The sequence below is a fragment of the Entamoeba invadens genome (assembly GCF_000330505.1).
Source record: "Entamoeba invadens IP1 unplaced genomic scaffold scaff_1105074726297, whole genome shotgun sequence".
NCBI classification, from domain to species: Eukaryota; Evosea; order Mastigamoebida; family Endamoebidae; genus Entamoeba; species Entamoeba invadens.
In genome coordinates, this window is record NW_004440111.1 from 126374 (window position 1) to 138585 (window position 12212).

General features: G+C 31.0%; 5 protein-coding genes across 5 annotated transcripts; 2 read left to right on the top strand and 3 right to left on the bottom strand.

Moving 5' to 3' along the window:
* EIN_496980 (hypothetical protein) lies at positions 1-1044 on the bottom strand (the record flags this gene model as incomplete). The annotated part of the gene is made up of 1 exon (XM_004253856.1): positions 1-1044. A coding segment is annotated over one exon (1044 nt), but the record flags the coding sequence as incomplete, so codon positions are not given.
* A 1336-nt stretch (positions 1045-2380) lies between these two features.
* On the top strand, positions 2381-2842 carry EIN_496990 (hypothetical protein; the record flags this gene model as incomplete). The annotated part of the gene is made up of 1 exon (XM_004253857.1): positions 2381-2842. One exon carries the CDS (start codon positions 2381-2383, stop codon positions 2840-2842), a length of 462 nt encoding a protein of 153 aa, XP_004253905.1.
* Positions 2843-3065: 223 nt separating this feature from the next.
* On the bottom strand, positions 3066-4019 carry EIN_497000 (aldose reductase, putative; the record flags this gene model as incomplete). Its single annotated transcript, XM_004253858.1, has 1 exon — positions 3066-4019. The coding sequence occupies one exon, from the start codon at positions 4017-4019 to the stop codon at positions 3066-3068; it is 954 nt and encodes a 317-aa protein (XP_004253906.1).
* Positions 4020-4530: 511 nt separating this feature from the next.
* On the bottom strand, positions 4531-5571 carry EIN_497010 (serine/threonine protein phosphatase 2B catalytic subunit, putative; the record flags this gene model as incomplete). Its single annotated transcript, XM_004253859.1, has 2 exons — positions 4531-5269; positions 5336-5571. 2 exons carry the CDS (start codon positions 5569-5571, stop codon positions 4531-4533), a joined length of 975 nt encoding a protein of 324 aa, XP_004253907.1.
* A 1727-nt stretch (positions 5572-7298) lies between these two features.
* Positions 7299-8822, top strand: EIN_497020 (hypothetical protein; the record flags this gene model as incomplete). The annotated part of the gene is made up of 1 exon (XM_004253860.1): positions 7299-8822. One exon carries the CDS (start codon positions 7299-7301, stop codon positions 8820-8822), a length of 1524 nt encoding a protein of 507 aa, XP_004253908.1.
* Between the last annotated feature and the right edge of the window lie 3390 nt (positions 8823-12212).

A 12212-nucleotide genomic window follows, 5' to 3' on the forward strand; every position in this document is an offset into this window, starting at 1 on the left:
AAAGGAATTTATTTTTCTCGTCTTTGTTGCTTTCTCTTGTGATGTCACATCTTCTTTTGATTTTATAATTTCAGGGGAATTAACTGAAATATCGCGCGAAGGAATAGAAGGTGTTTTATCGCGAACCTCATCCATTTTTATTGATCCATTTTGACTTACATTTTGTGTAGTAGTTTCGTTTTCTTGTTCTTCTTCCAATTCATCAGAAGATATTTCGTCATCGACTAATATATCATCATCATCAATACCTTCATCTTCCTCTTCGTAGTGAATGGGTTTGACTTGGTACTCCAAAAGTGGATTTGGAACTTCTTCCTTCTTATCAATTGTTTTTGTGATATCCTTAATCTTTTCGATATCAATATGAATGTCCTCTTTTAATTCACTTTTGTTATTTTCTTCAATTTGTTCAACACTTTCCCGACTTCCACGTTTTTCTTCAAATGAAATGTTTTCTGGGTGTATTTCATTGACTCCTTCATTCTCCATTTCAACACCTATTTCATTGTTTAATTCTTCTTCTTTTTTCTTCAAGTCTCGGACATTGAGGTTGATGTAATTATATCCAATTATAAAGAACCCTACCATATAACTCAGTTGATATGTACAAATATATGAAAAAGCTTTTTCTTTGGCACCTTCACCAAGAATGTCACTCTCTCCTATAAACGATTCAGTAATAGCCATTGGAATGTAAAAAATATTAGCAAAGCCCAAAGTGAAGGAAAATACCCGGTTTTCAAGTGTTGGAATTCGAAGAATTTTACCAACTAAAATGCAGCCAAGAAATTGAAACACAATATGAATTGCACAAGCGACTGGGCATATCCATAACTCCTTCAATTCACTGAGTTCGTTGATTGCCGTCGCAGTTTGGTAGAATACAGTTGCAGGGAGAAAAAAGGTAAAAATCATTTTGGACCATCCGGCACGTACAATTGAGTTAAATCCGCACCACCTCGCACCAACAAAACCTATAAAAGCAATAAAGACCAATTTGAGAATGGCAAATGCAGAAACCTTAATTTGAGTGCCAACATCCATTTTGATTCTTATATATTCTCCGTTCTTTTGAAAGAGTTTTTAAAGTATGTGAATGTAATACAACGCAAGTTTATAACGAAAATGGGTAACGATTGCTCTTGTTATTTCGTACGTTATTTATTAAAAGAAATATTACAAGAAAAATACTAATAACGATTGTTATTTGGATATGAAACAGTGTTGTAATTCTGTATAAAAACAAATCAAAAACAATATCATTTGTATAAATAATTACAAATCTTTCGAATACAAGAAATTATTCTCTTGTTGAAAGCATTTCAAAATACTTTGTTTTAACCTATAAAATTGAATTATTGTTACTTTGAATAAGTACTTTCACTTATTAATTAAAAAAATGTTAATGTTTTTTCGGGACAATTTTGACTCAACCTTTATTATAATAAAACCCTATTAATTCTATTTATATACTCATGTTATCTATTTTTAAATATAATTATTAATAGTTTGATTAAATTATTGTCAATAACAAATATTTGATTAAAATATAAAAAAATATTGTTATTGTAACAATTATTATTATTTTTATAATATTTTGTTAAATTTTTAGTTGAATTTCTCTTGTAAAGGTCAGTTAATAGTTAAATGGTGATTATAATTGATGTTATTATCATATATATTTGGTGATTGATATTATCTGAAATGGCACAAAATTAAAGCTGATTATTATAATCGTAACAAGAGCTCTTATCATAATAAACTTGTATTTAATCGAATTTTAATTATTGAACAAAATAAAAAAATTTTATTGTTTTAAAGTGCTATTCAATATTTATAATACTACACAACTAAACACCATTTTAAAAACGTTTCTTTAACATCATCATCATTTAAACAATTGTTTTTAAATAATTAATACATGGTGTTAAATGTAAATTGAGTTTTAAAGATAAAAAATTGATTATAGTTGTCTTTATTTATGATATAATACATAACAATATACCACCTTCTTGTAACTAAAACCAAAGTGCTGAGTGAATTCCTTGAAATCTCAAAATAAAATGAAGTAGTAATAAACACATTCATTTTTTAGTTGTTCCATTTAATTACTATCTTACAAAATAATTAAATACAACATAATCTATTGGACACTTTGCGACAGTTTTAAGATTTATTCAAAATAAAAGAAAGAACTTAATAAATTGGAGTAGTTATCTGGAAAGCAAGTTGTTCTTGTTACAATAAATGATATTAAAACTACCAGTTAAATAAATGAATAAGTAATAACAAGTTTCATTTTAGTTAAACCCCGATTATTACACAGTACATTTGAGTAGAAAAAATATATTTAAGCATGTTAAAAAACTTTAAATATACAATGGAAAAAGAAATTGACGCTCAGTTCAAGAAGTTCGACAAAAACCACGACAACCTTATAAGTCCACTTGAACTTATTGAAGGTGTGTTAGAAATGATAGAGTTGGACCAGAAAGAATTGAGAGACCCCGAATGGTGTGGTGGACTCATCACGCATTTGATCAAGGAAGATCCCGATTTTGGGAAAAACGATACACAACAACTTACCAAAGAAGAATTTGCCAAAGTTTTGAAGGTCTTTCCAGATAAAGCCAAATGGGAAAAAGACCGAAAAAGAGTATTCACACACATCCTTTTCGACTTGATTGATACCGATCACAGTGGAACTATTGAAAAAGCAGAATTCGTCAAAATTTTGACTGATGTACCAAAGAGACAAAGAGATTTAGCTTTTCAGGCTTATGATGACAATGATGATGGCATCATAGATCTAGATGAACTGTATGGGTTCTTATTTAATTAACTCATTGGTGGTATTTCTTATTGTTGTTTATTTTAACTTCAATTGGCACACAAAAAAATTTTATAACAACCAAAAACTTGTCACACCAAAAAACAAAAATCGTTCGCTTGTGAATGTTGTTCCCGTCTTTTTTCAGTGCTTCACATTTTTAAAAGTGAACAAAAACTGTGAATTGGTTTCGACCAAAAAATCCAACAAAAAGATGAAGAAAAAAAGTTAGAGTTTATTTAATCCCCCAGAAAACGTCTTTGTCTATTCCCTGGACTTCATAGAAGAAGGACCCATCACATGTTCTTTCATATCTATCGAGCTTTCTTATTTTCTCCATTTCCTCATCAGACAAAGCAAAGTCGAAGATGTTAAAGTTTTGAATGATTCTTTCAGCATGAACTGATTTGGGTAAAGTTGAATGTCCCGATTGGACAATAAATCTCAAAATAACTTGTGCGACTGTTTTCTCGTGTTTCTGAGCAATTTCTTTCAACAAAGGCACTTCAAGAACATTGTCGACTTTATTTCTTCCTGCATTTCCGTTATTTCCAAGTGGAGAGTAACCGGTGACATGGATGTTATGTTCTTTGCAGTATTCCATCAGCTTTGGTTGTTGTAAGAAGACTCCAAATTCGACTTGGTTGACGGCCGGCTTAATCTTAGCGATACTCAGTAACTTCTCTAATTGAGGGATAGTGAAGTTCGACACACCAATTGACTTGACTAATCCCATCTCAACGAGTTTCTCCATTTCTCTCCAAGTCTCTTCTATTGGAACTTCAATGAAGTCGTCTTTCTTCATTGGGAAGGTCGCACCGACCTTAATTGAGACGGGCCAATGAATGAGGTACAAGTCCAAATAGTCTAATTGCAATTTTCTAAGTGATTCTTTGCAAGCGGGAATCACTTGGTCCTTTCTCTTTGAATCAAGCCAAAGCTTTGATGTGATCCAAACGTCACTTCTTTTAACTTTGCCTTCTTTAAAGAATGGGCCAAAAGCGATGGTCCCGATTTCTTCCTCATTCTCATAACATTTAGCACAGTCGATGTGGCGATATCCATGGTTCAATGCTGTCAATACAGCATTCCCAACAAGATCTTTCTCTGAGAGCCAAGTCCCTAAAGCAATCGCTGGAATTTTTAATCCATTGTTGAGTTCAAATTCAATTGTTTTGTGGTCGCTCATCTGTGTTTTTTTAATTCTTTTTGAGGTTTTTATGTGATTTTTTGAGGGTTTAAAGTTGGACCAAACATTACCAGATTTGTTGGATAACGAGGATATTTATTTTTATTTACTTGTCATTTGGTTGTTTACAATTAACTTCTTTCGGAGAAAAACGTCAATGTCCACTTCTTTTAATCTGCAAAGCTGAATAGAAACACCTTTGCGAAGATTTACTATTTTTGATACAAACTTAATAATGCTGCGATAGTTCCGAATTGTATATTTCTATTCTATTTTTAATTTTCTTAATTCTAGTCATTATTAAAAGCATTGAGAAATATTCAAAAGTGTATCATCGTTCATAAATCACTCTATTTTATCTCTAATTTACGACTTAAATTACCAAAATAAGTGGACAGTTTTAAAAATGATATTTTTCTTGTTATTTTTAATGTTTGTTTACGCCAAAATGTCACACAAAAATAACCTCACAAATCCAATAAATTCACCTAAGATATTAGCAGACGCCATTTTATTCTTTCCCGAATACAACATGATTCAATTCACTCGTTTCATAATCCATAATTAACACAGCGGCTTTATCAGACTCTTTGTAATACCCCTGTGCACCAAAAACAGTATACACCATAGGCTCTTCTCTCTTTTCATCGCCAAGTTTAGTCAAAGCGAACCCTTCCGAAACGGCTTGGTGTCCTCTTATGATGCTTCTCAATCCATTCTTCTCCAAAAACTCGTTGAGAGCGGCATACCCATAATACACCGAACACGCCCTCTCTCTGTTGTTCATGAACTTTTTGTCCTTCCAGTCGTCAGATAAATAACTTCTTGGTATCGGGTCTGACCACAACAAGTCTGCAAAGGCGTCATCAGTGAAATTGTCTTCGTCTTCACAAACATCAGTAAATCGATCGATTTCATCGACGTCCTGAAGACTCTTGATAAGTGGAGAGATGCCAGCATGTACCAAAAAGTATTTGTACTTCTTTGTCGAGATGACGGCACAAATCGGAAACGCACAAAACAGCTCGCAACACTTGTCATAAAAGTCTTCACTATATACTCGGCTACATTCCTCCCGAAATCCATACATGGAAGTAACTAATCGTTCCTCGTGGTTACCTCTAAGTAATATAAAAGTGTCTGGGTGGTTCACTTTAAGACACAAAAGAGTGATTAAAACGTTAATTGAGTTGTTCCCTCGATCGACGTAATCACCAAGAAAGACGTTTAAGTCGCAGTCGACCACATCTCTTGTTTTAAGTCTGTTCTAATCATTTATTGTATAATAAAAATTCTATTTGTTTAAAAGAACAAACTTGTTTGTTAATTGTTTAATAAGTCCACGATAGTTCCCATGAATGTCACCAAATACACAACACTTCTTATAATTCTTCACAACAATAGTATTGGGCTCTTTTGATAATATGTCACGAGATTTTTCAATTAAAGACAACACACTCGATTCTGAAAATACTGTCGAGTTGTTAAGTAATTGTATTATTTGATCAACGTTGTATTTTGTGTCATTGAGTGGAAGGTCGATGTGTTCCATCACTGGAAAACAAGTTTATTTATATTATTTTAACAAATTTGTTATATTATATTATAGTAGTATGGTATAGTATATTTGAAAAACTATATTATAATAGTTTGTTATTGGTTTCAATGTATTGATATAGTTTATTTTGATGATATAATAATAGATTAGAAAAAAAAACTACACTTTGGGTTTTGCGACAAAAAAGGTGTCATATTCTTGAATTATATTATCGCAGTTAAAAATGTAAATTAAATTTGAGAAAATAAGGGTTTTATCTTTTTACAATTTTCATTTTTAGTATAGTCTATATTTTTATTGTATTTTTAATACGACACAACGTGAGTTAATGTGGAACTCATGCAAAAGCGTGTTTAAAAAAGGTTGCACTATTTAATATTGGCATATTTTTCAAATAAGTACATTGATAAATGTGTTGAACTTGTTATTTACAACTAAACTTTGAATATCCATTTTAGTAATTTTATTGCAATGTATTATAGACTTAAATTAGAGCGATGAAAGTCATTTCAACTGTTTTGTTATTTTCAAAATTTTCATCTTCACAATTTCATAACTTTGGAACATCATGTACATAAATTTAAAAATCGTTGTTAATATTTTAATGTATGTCAAATCCAAGCACCCCAAAACAAATTGTCTCCAAAAAGGTTACATCTTTTTTGATAGACGTTTTCGAGTATTTTTGATTCACTTTGAAAAAAAACACTCTTAAATCGAAAACTTGTAAACATAACACCATTGATTAAAATTTCTCAACAGTCTTTTTTGAAAATCATGGTACTCAAAGACCATCACCCATTTAATTAATGTAACTTTAAGCTAAACCATTAATTTATCAATTTTATTGTTTTATTGTTTTTTATTTTTTAATTGTTTTTTTTTGGAAATAGAATTTCGAAATATTTTTTTTAATGATAATATAATTATATGTTATTATGTTATTATGTTATTATATTATTATTTATTATTTTTATTAATATAAATAAATGTATTATTAAATAAAATTCGAAAATTTTACTAATAATAATACATAACTAAACTATAATTTTTTAAATAAATTATTAACCATATTTAAAATTAATTGAATAATACAACTTAGTAGTTCATTTTTTGACTTTTGTAATTTTTAAGTTTTGTTTTTACAATCTAATTTTAAATCAAAACATTTTGTTTTACTTTTTTGATAATAAACTTTTTACAATAATATTAATAATATATATCAATATTCTTTAATTCAATACTGTAACACTATGGTCACTCGACCTTATGCCAGAATTATCGTTGTATATTTTAATTAGTCTAAACTATATTATTGTTAATTTATGACTAACCAAAAACACCATACACTTTTTTTATTGTGAATTATAAAATTGGTTTTTATTAATTAAAAATTATTTATAATAATCTTGCATAAGGTCGAGTGACCATATTATCTTAAAACTTAATTGTTGAAGCCCAACAATGAGTCAAAGAATGAAAAACAAACCATTACAAGTAATTAAAACAATTCTTTCTATCCTCTCAATAATTATCTTTTATCATCAAAGTGTGTTTCTTTTTAATTTAAAACATTGACACTCTTTTCCCAAATGGTTAACTTTCGTTCATTTAACTTCTCCTATTGAATTACCTTATTATTCAACTCAATCCCCAAAAAAATGCCTAGAACGTTTCTTCCTCAATAACAAAACCAACTAATAATTTCAATTATAATAAATATGGTTCACCACCTCGATGGGTATTCTTTGCTCATTGTTTCCACATATTTCAAAACGCCTTCCGACTATTTAAATGTCATTCAAGTCTGTAAAAAGTACTCAGAGACTCTTGACAAACTACATTATAACCCAATCGACTTCCCATCCCTTTTCAAGAAGCTTGAAACTTTGCATGTGTATACAGAACGCTCGATGTCATTAATTCAAGCAAATGATTTGAAACATCCAGATGACGTAGACACTCAGAGAAGAGTGATTCATCTCCCAGTGCACTCGACGTCTCTTCCTTCCCCTTTTCTCACAACATATTTGACCGTCGAGTTCACACAAAGTGACTTTAAAACACTTGGAAATGCCATCCCAGAAGGCACACATCGGATCTCCCCATTCGCATTTCAGACTTCGACACATACAAGTCTCTATATCCCAAGTACTGTCTCTTCAATCGATCCAAGGACGTTCGAGGGGTGTTCTTCCATTACTTCTCTATACACCAAAAACAACCAATTCGATCACAAAGTGTGTTACACCCTCTCTAAGCTCTTTCTGAATGGTAACACTCAATGCAAAGTTGTCGAGTTTCTTGCTTCAGACAGACGTGCGTTGAACTACACCATTCCAGAGAGTGACAACGTTCTCTTTATAGGAAATGGGTGCTTCGCCGACGCCGAATTAACGAAAATTGAAATTCCAAGTCAAATTGTCTCACTTGGCGACTTCGCCTTTGTCAACTGCAGTTACTTAACAGAGATCAAAGTCCCAAAAAGTGTTTCTTATATTGGAAAAAGTTGTTTTAAATCGTGTGGGCGGCTTGAGTCGTTCACAGGACGTGGAGTTGTGTGTGTTGGGTATCACGCGTTTTACCAGTGTAGTTCCTTAAGGTCTGTGGAGTTTGCCAGAGACTTCTCAGTGATTGGGCAACGGTGTTTTGCGGGGTGTTTTATGCTGTCCAAAATCGACTTAAAAAGTGTTTCAAAGATCCCACGTGGGTGTTTTGAGAATTGTTTTGGACTGAAAGAAGTTGTTTCGAGCGAGTTTTTATTGAGAATTGGTGTGTCGAGTTTTCGGAAGTGTAGTAACCTTCGTAACTTCAGAGTTCCAAAGAGTGTTATAAAGATCGGGGACAGTGCCTTTGAAGAGTGTGGAGTCGTTTTCTGTGAAGTACCAGAGACGTGTGAAACTATTGGAAAAGCTTGTTTCCAAAGATGTGAAGACTTGATAGCAGTCACGTTAGGAAATAAGATCCAACGAATCTCAAATGAAGCGTTTAGTCATTGCACCAGTCTAAGTTATGTCAAGTTACCCGAACAAGTCGAGTCGGTTGGTAAAAACGCGTTTTATGGGTGCCAAAAGTTGATCAACCTCGTTATACCCCCAACGAAATTCACATGTGAGGAAAACTGCTTTTATCAGTGCCCTGTCCAAAAGTCGAAGTTCGCGTTTCATGTGACGAAAAGTTCTGTTGGTATTAAACAGAATAAAAAGGCATGTAGGGTTAAAATGTTTTTAAAAAGTGTTTTTTAATTGTTTTGTCTGTTTTTGGTGTTGTTTACGGAATAAATCTGTCGACTATATGCATTTTTTATGAGTCTTGAAAAAAACCATTTAACAAGTAAATAAATGTGATTTTATTGTTCAAAATTCCCAATATATTTCCAGTAAATCTGTTCAGTTGTAATTTTTTGGTTCTTTTAATTTTACTGTTCAAAAAAATTGGATTATTTCTTCTGTTTTACTCTTGGAAATAAGACTGAATTTTTCAACTATAATTTAACGTTAAAAAATCACTAACGAGTAAAGTATCTAATTCTTATTTTTAAAATTTTTAGTGAAATTGAACAGAGTTTCTTTCATAAATTTTTAGGGTTGTGGTATTAAAACAAAAAGATTAAAATATTAAATCAATTCAAAATTAATTTTGGATCAAATGAAATGTCATTACCAACTTATTGTTTTCGAAAAACATGAGGCGTTTGTTAATATACTTCACTTTTTATTTGCTACTTAAACAAGAATAAGACTAAAAATGCGTTTTAATAAACATGAAATAATAAATGTCAAGATTCAAAAAAAACCAAAACATTGAAATAAAAATGAAATAAATACAATTCAATAACATGATTTGGATCAATAAAAACTTTGAACTAACAATATTTTTAAGTATTCATGAATGCAGTGATTGTCGCTTTGTATTTTTTAGGGCAAGTTCATGCAATAGATGTTGAGTTGTGCTACGCCAAAGGAACAAAATGGTACGATGGATTTACTGATGTTGATAACGCTGACATTAACAACACACTTTGTTATTCAAACACTAATTATCATAATTACTTTTTTAAACAAGACATGTATTTCCCTTTTAAACAACAGGCTTATTTTAGCAAATTTGAGTTTAACAATTCGTTGACACTGAGCTCAATATATAAGACAAATGTGGCTTATGTAAACATTGAGTATTTTTATGTCAGAGATGGGGCCACTGTTACAGCATCAACTTTTATTCATTCAAACAACACATTATTTATTTACAATGGAACTTTAATAATTAATTCAAACTTTTCAATTGCAAACGTGTTTGCAGAAAAAGGAGCTGCAATCGACAAACCAAAAGTTTTAGTTTGGAAATCGTCATATTTTCACTTAAATTACAATTTTATTTATAACAAAAATTTTTATATTACTAATCCAGATGGTAAAACGACATGTTTTGATGTTATTTCATTGAACTCCCCAAATATTTTGATGTCAATTTATGGTTGGGGTAATTACAATTCTTCGCATTTTCCCCTCAAATTTAGTGCTGGTACTGCTTATCTTATTTCCAATCAGAGACTGATCAGGTTCTGCCCAACTGGAAAAACAAACAATAATGTTACATGTACAATGAAGTCTTCTAAATACCAAAAGTACTTTAATGTTAAAAATGACATAGAAGACTACCCATTTGACTATCCCCATTGTCCATGTGATGATAATGTCACCATATGTCATTTAAACTTTTCAACCACATTATCTACAGTTGATTTACAAAAGTATTCAATTGAATATGCAAACGTGTTTATTGACAAAGATATGATATTTGAGAATGGAGGTACTATTAAAAGAATTAATTTAAATCAAAATGTAAAAGTCACTGGAAGTTTAATAATGTCAGTGGTGACAATACAATCATATGGAACATTAACATTTGTTGAATCAACACAGAACATCGACTCCAATTTAGTTTATCTGAAATATAACTCGACTTCTAAAACGTTGTTTTGTAACGAAAATATGGAATATTCACTTAAAATCACGAGTTCTGAAAATGTGCTCCAATTGAGTTGTGGTAAGAGATTATCAACTCTTACAGTACCAACAAATCGATTGTTATTTTTATCAGATACAATAAGAACTGTTGATTCAATTATTTATACATCATATCTTGGGTACTCTTACTTTCATACCAATTCTGTATTGAACTCAACTCAATTGAATATTACTGGATGTACACTTTATAAAATCAGTTCAACTTTGAAAAAATGTTTGTCGTGTGAAGATAAAAGAAATTCATTTAATAATGTTTGTCAAATAAATAATTGTGTTGAATACAACCACAATGGACGATGTGTTGCTTGTGCTAAAAATTCTGTATTGAATACAAGTGGAATTTGTGAAGCTTCTACTTCTTGTGAATATGGGTATTACAACAATTGCTTTAAATGTTCAAAGGAGTACATTTTAAAGAATGGAGTTTGTGTCCAAAAACAATCAAATTGTCAAATCACAGATGGCAATTTTTGTAGAAAATGCACATCTGGTGTTATATACGGAGAGTGTGATGTTTGTTCCTCCCATTGTATTCACTGCGATGGAACTATAGAAAACAAGTGTATAATATGTGACACAAATACAATATTGGTCAATGGGACTTGTATTAATTCAGGAGAAGGAATAACAAATAACATTGAAATGACTTCATGTAATAATAGTTTATATATAGACAATGGTATTTGTTACAATTGTTCAGATAACGTAAATCAATTCTTAAATTGTGACAAAGTGAAAGTAACACAATGTGAAGCAAATTATTATATCAATGTAAATGAAAATAAATGTATTACTAATCAATGCAATGAGGATGAAATGAAAGAAGAAAATAATTTATGTTCATCAATCATACCCAATTGTAAAAAATATTTAAATTCTCAATGTATAGAATGTGCAGATGATTATTATTTGGATTCGACTAATAACTGCGTACCTTTAAATGACATCAATTTTACTTCAAATTGTGAAACAATAAACCACTTTGGATGTGTGAGATGTGTAGATGGGTATTATTTAGAGTCAAATAAGACATGTACGAAGTGTAACACTTCTTTGTGTCAAACTTGTTATTCTTCTTCATATTGTTTGACATGTGCTGAAGGCAAATTTCTCTCAAAACACGAATGCAAATCAAATGAAAATTTAATTGGAAAATGTAACAAATTTGTTACAACAGGAGGGTGCAGTGAATGTTCAGATGGATATTACAAAAATGGGTTGGACTGCTTTAATTGTGACATCTCATGCTCTTCTTGTATTTCTTCACCAACAAAATGTCTCAAGTGCAATTCAACAAACTTTAAAACGACTTCGGGAAATTGTCTTCCCCGTTCACTTTTATCAGAGAGTTGTGATGTTGAAGTGACAGAAAGTGGGTGTTCAAAGTGTAAAGATGGGTATTACCAAATTGACTCAAATCAATGTCAAAAGTGTGACAGTAATTGTAATACTTGTAACACTTTAAATGTGTGTCTGACATGTTCCTCTGACAAAATATTGATCAACTCTGTTTGTTCTTATTTCACTACCATTCAAAATTGTCGAGCTGTTTCTAATTCGAAATGCTCCAAATGCACTTTTTGGAATTCTCCAAGTCAAAATGGC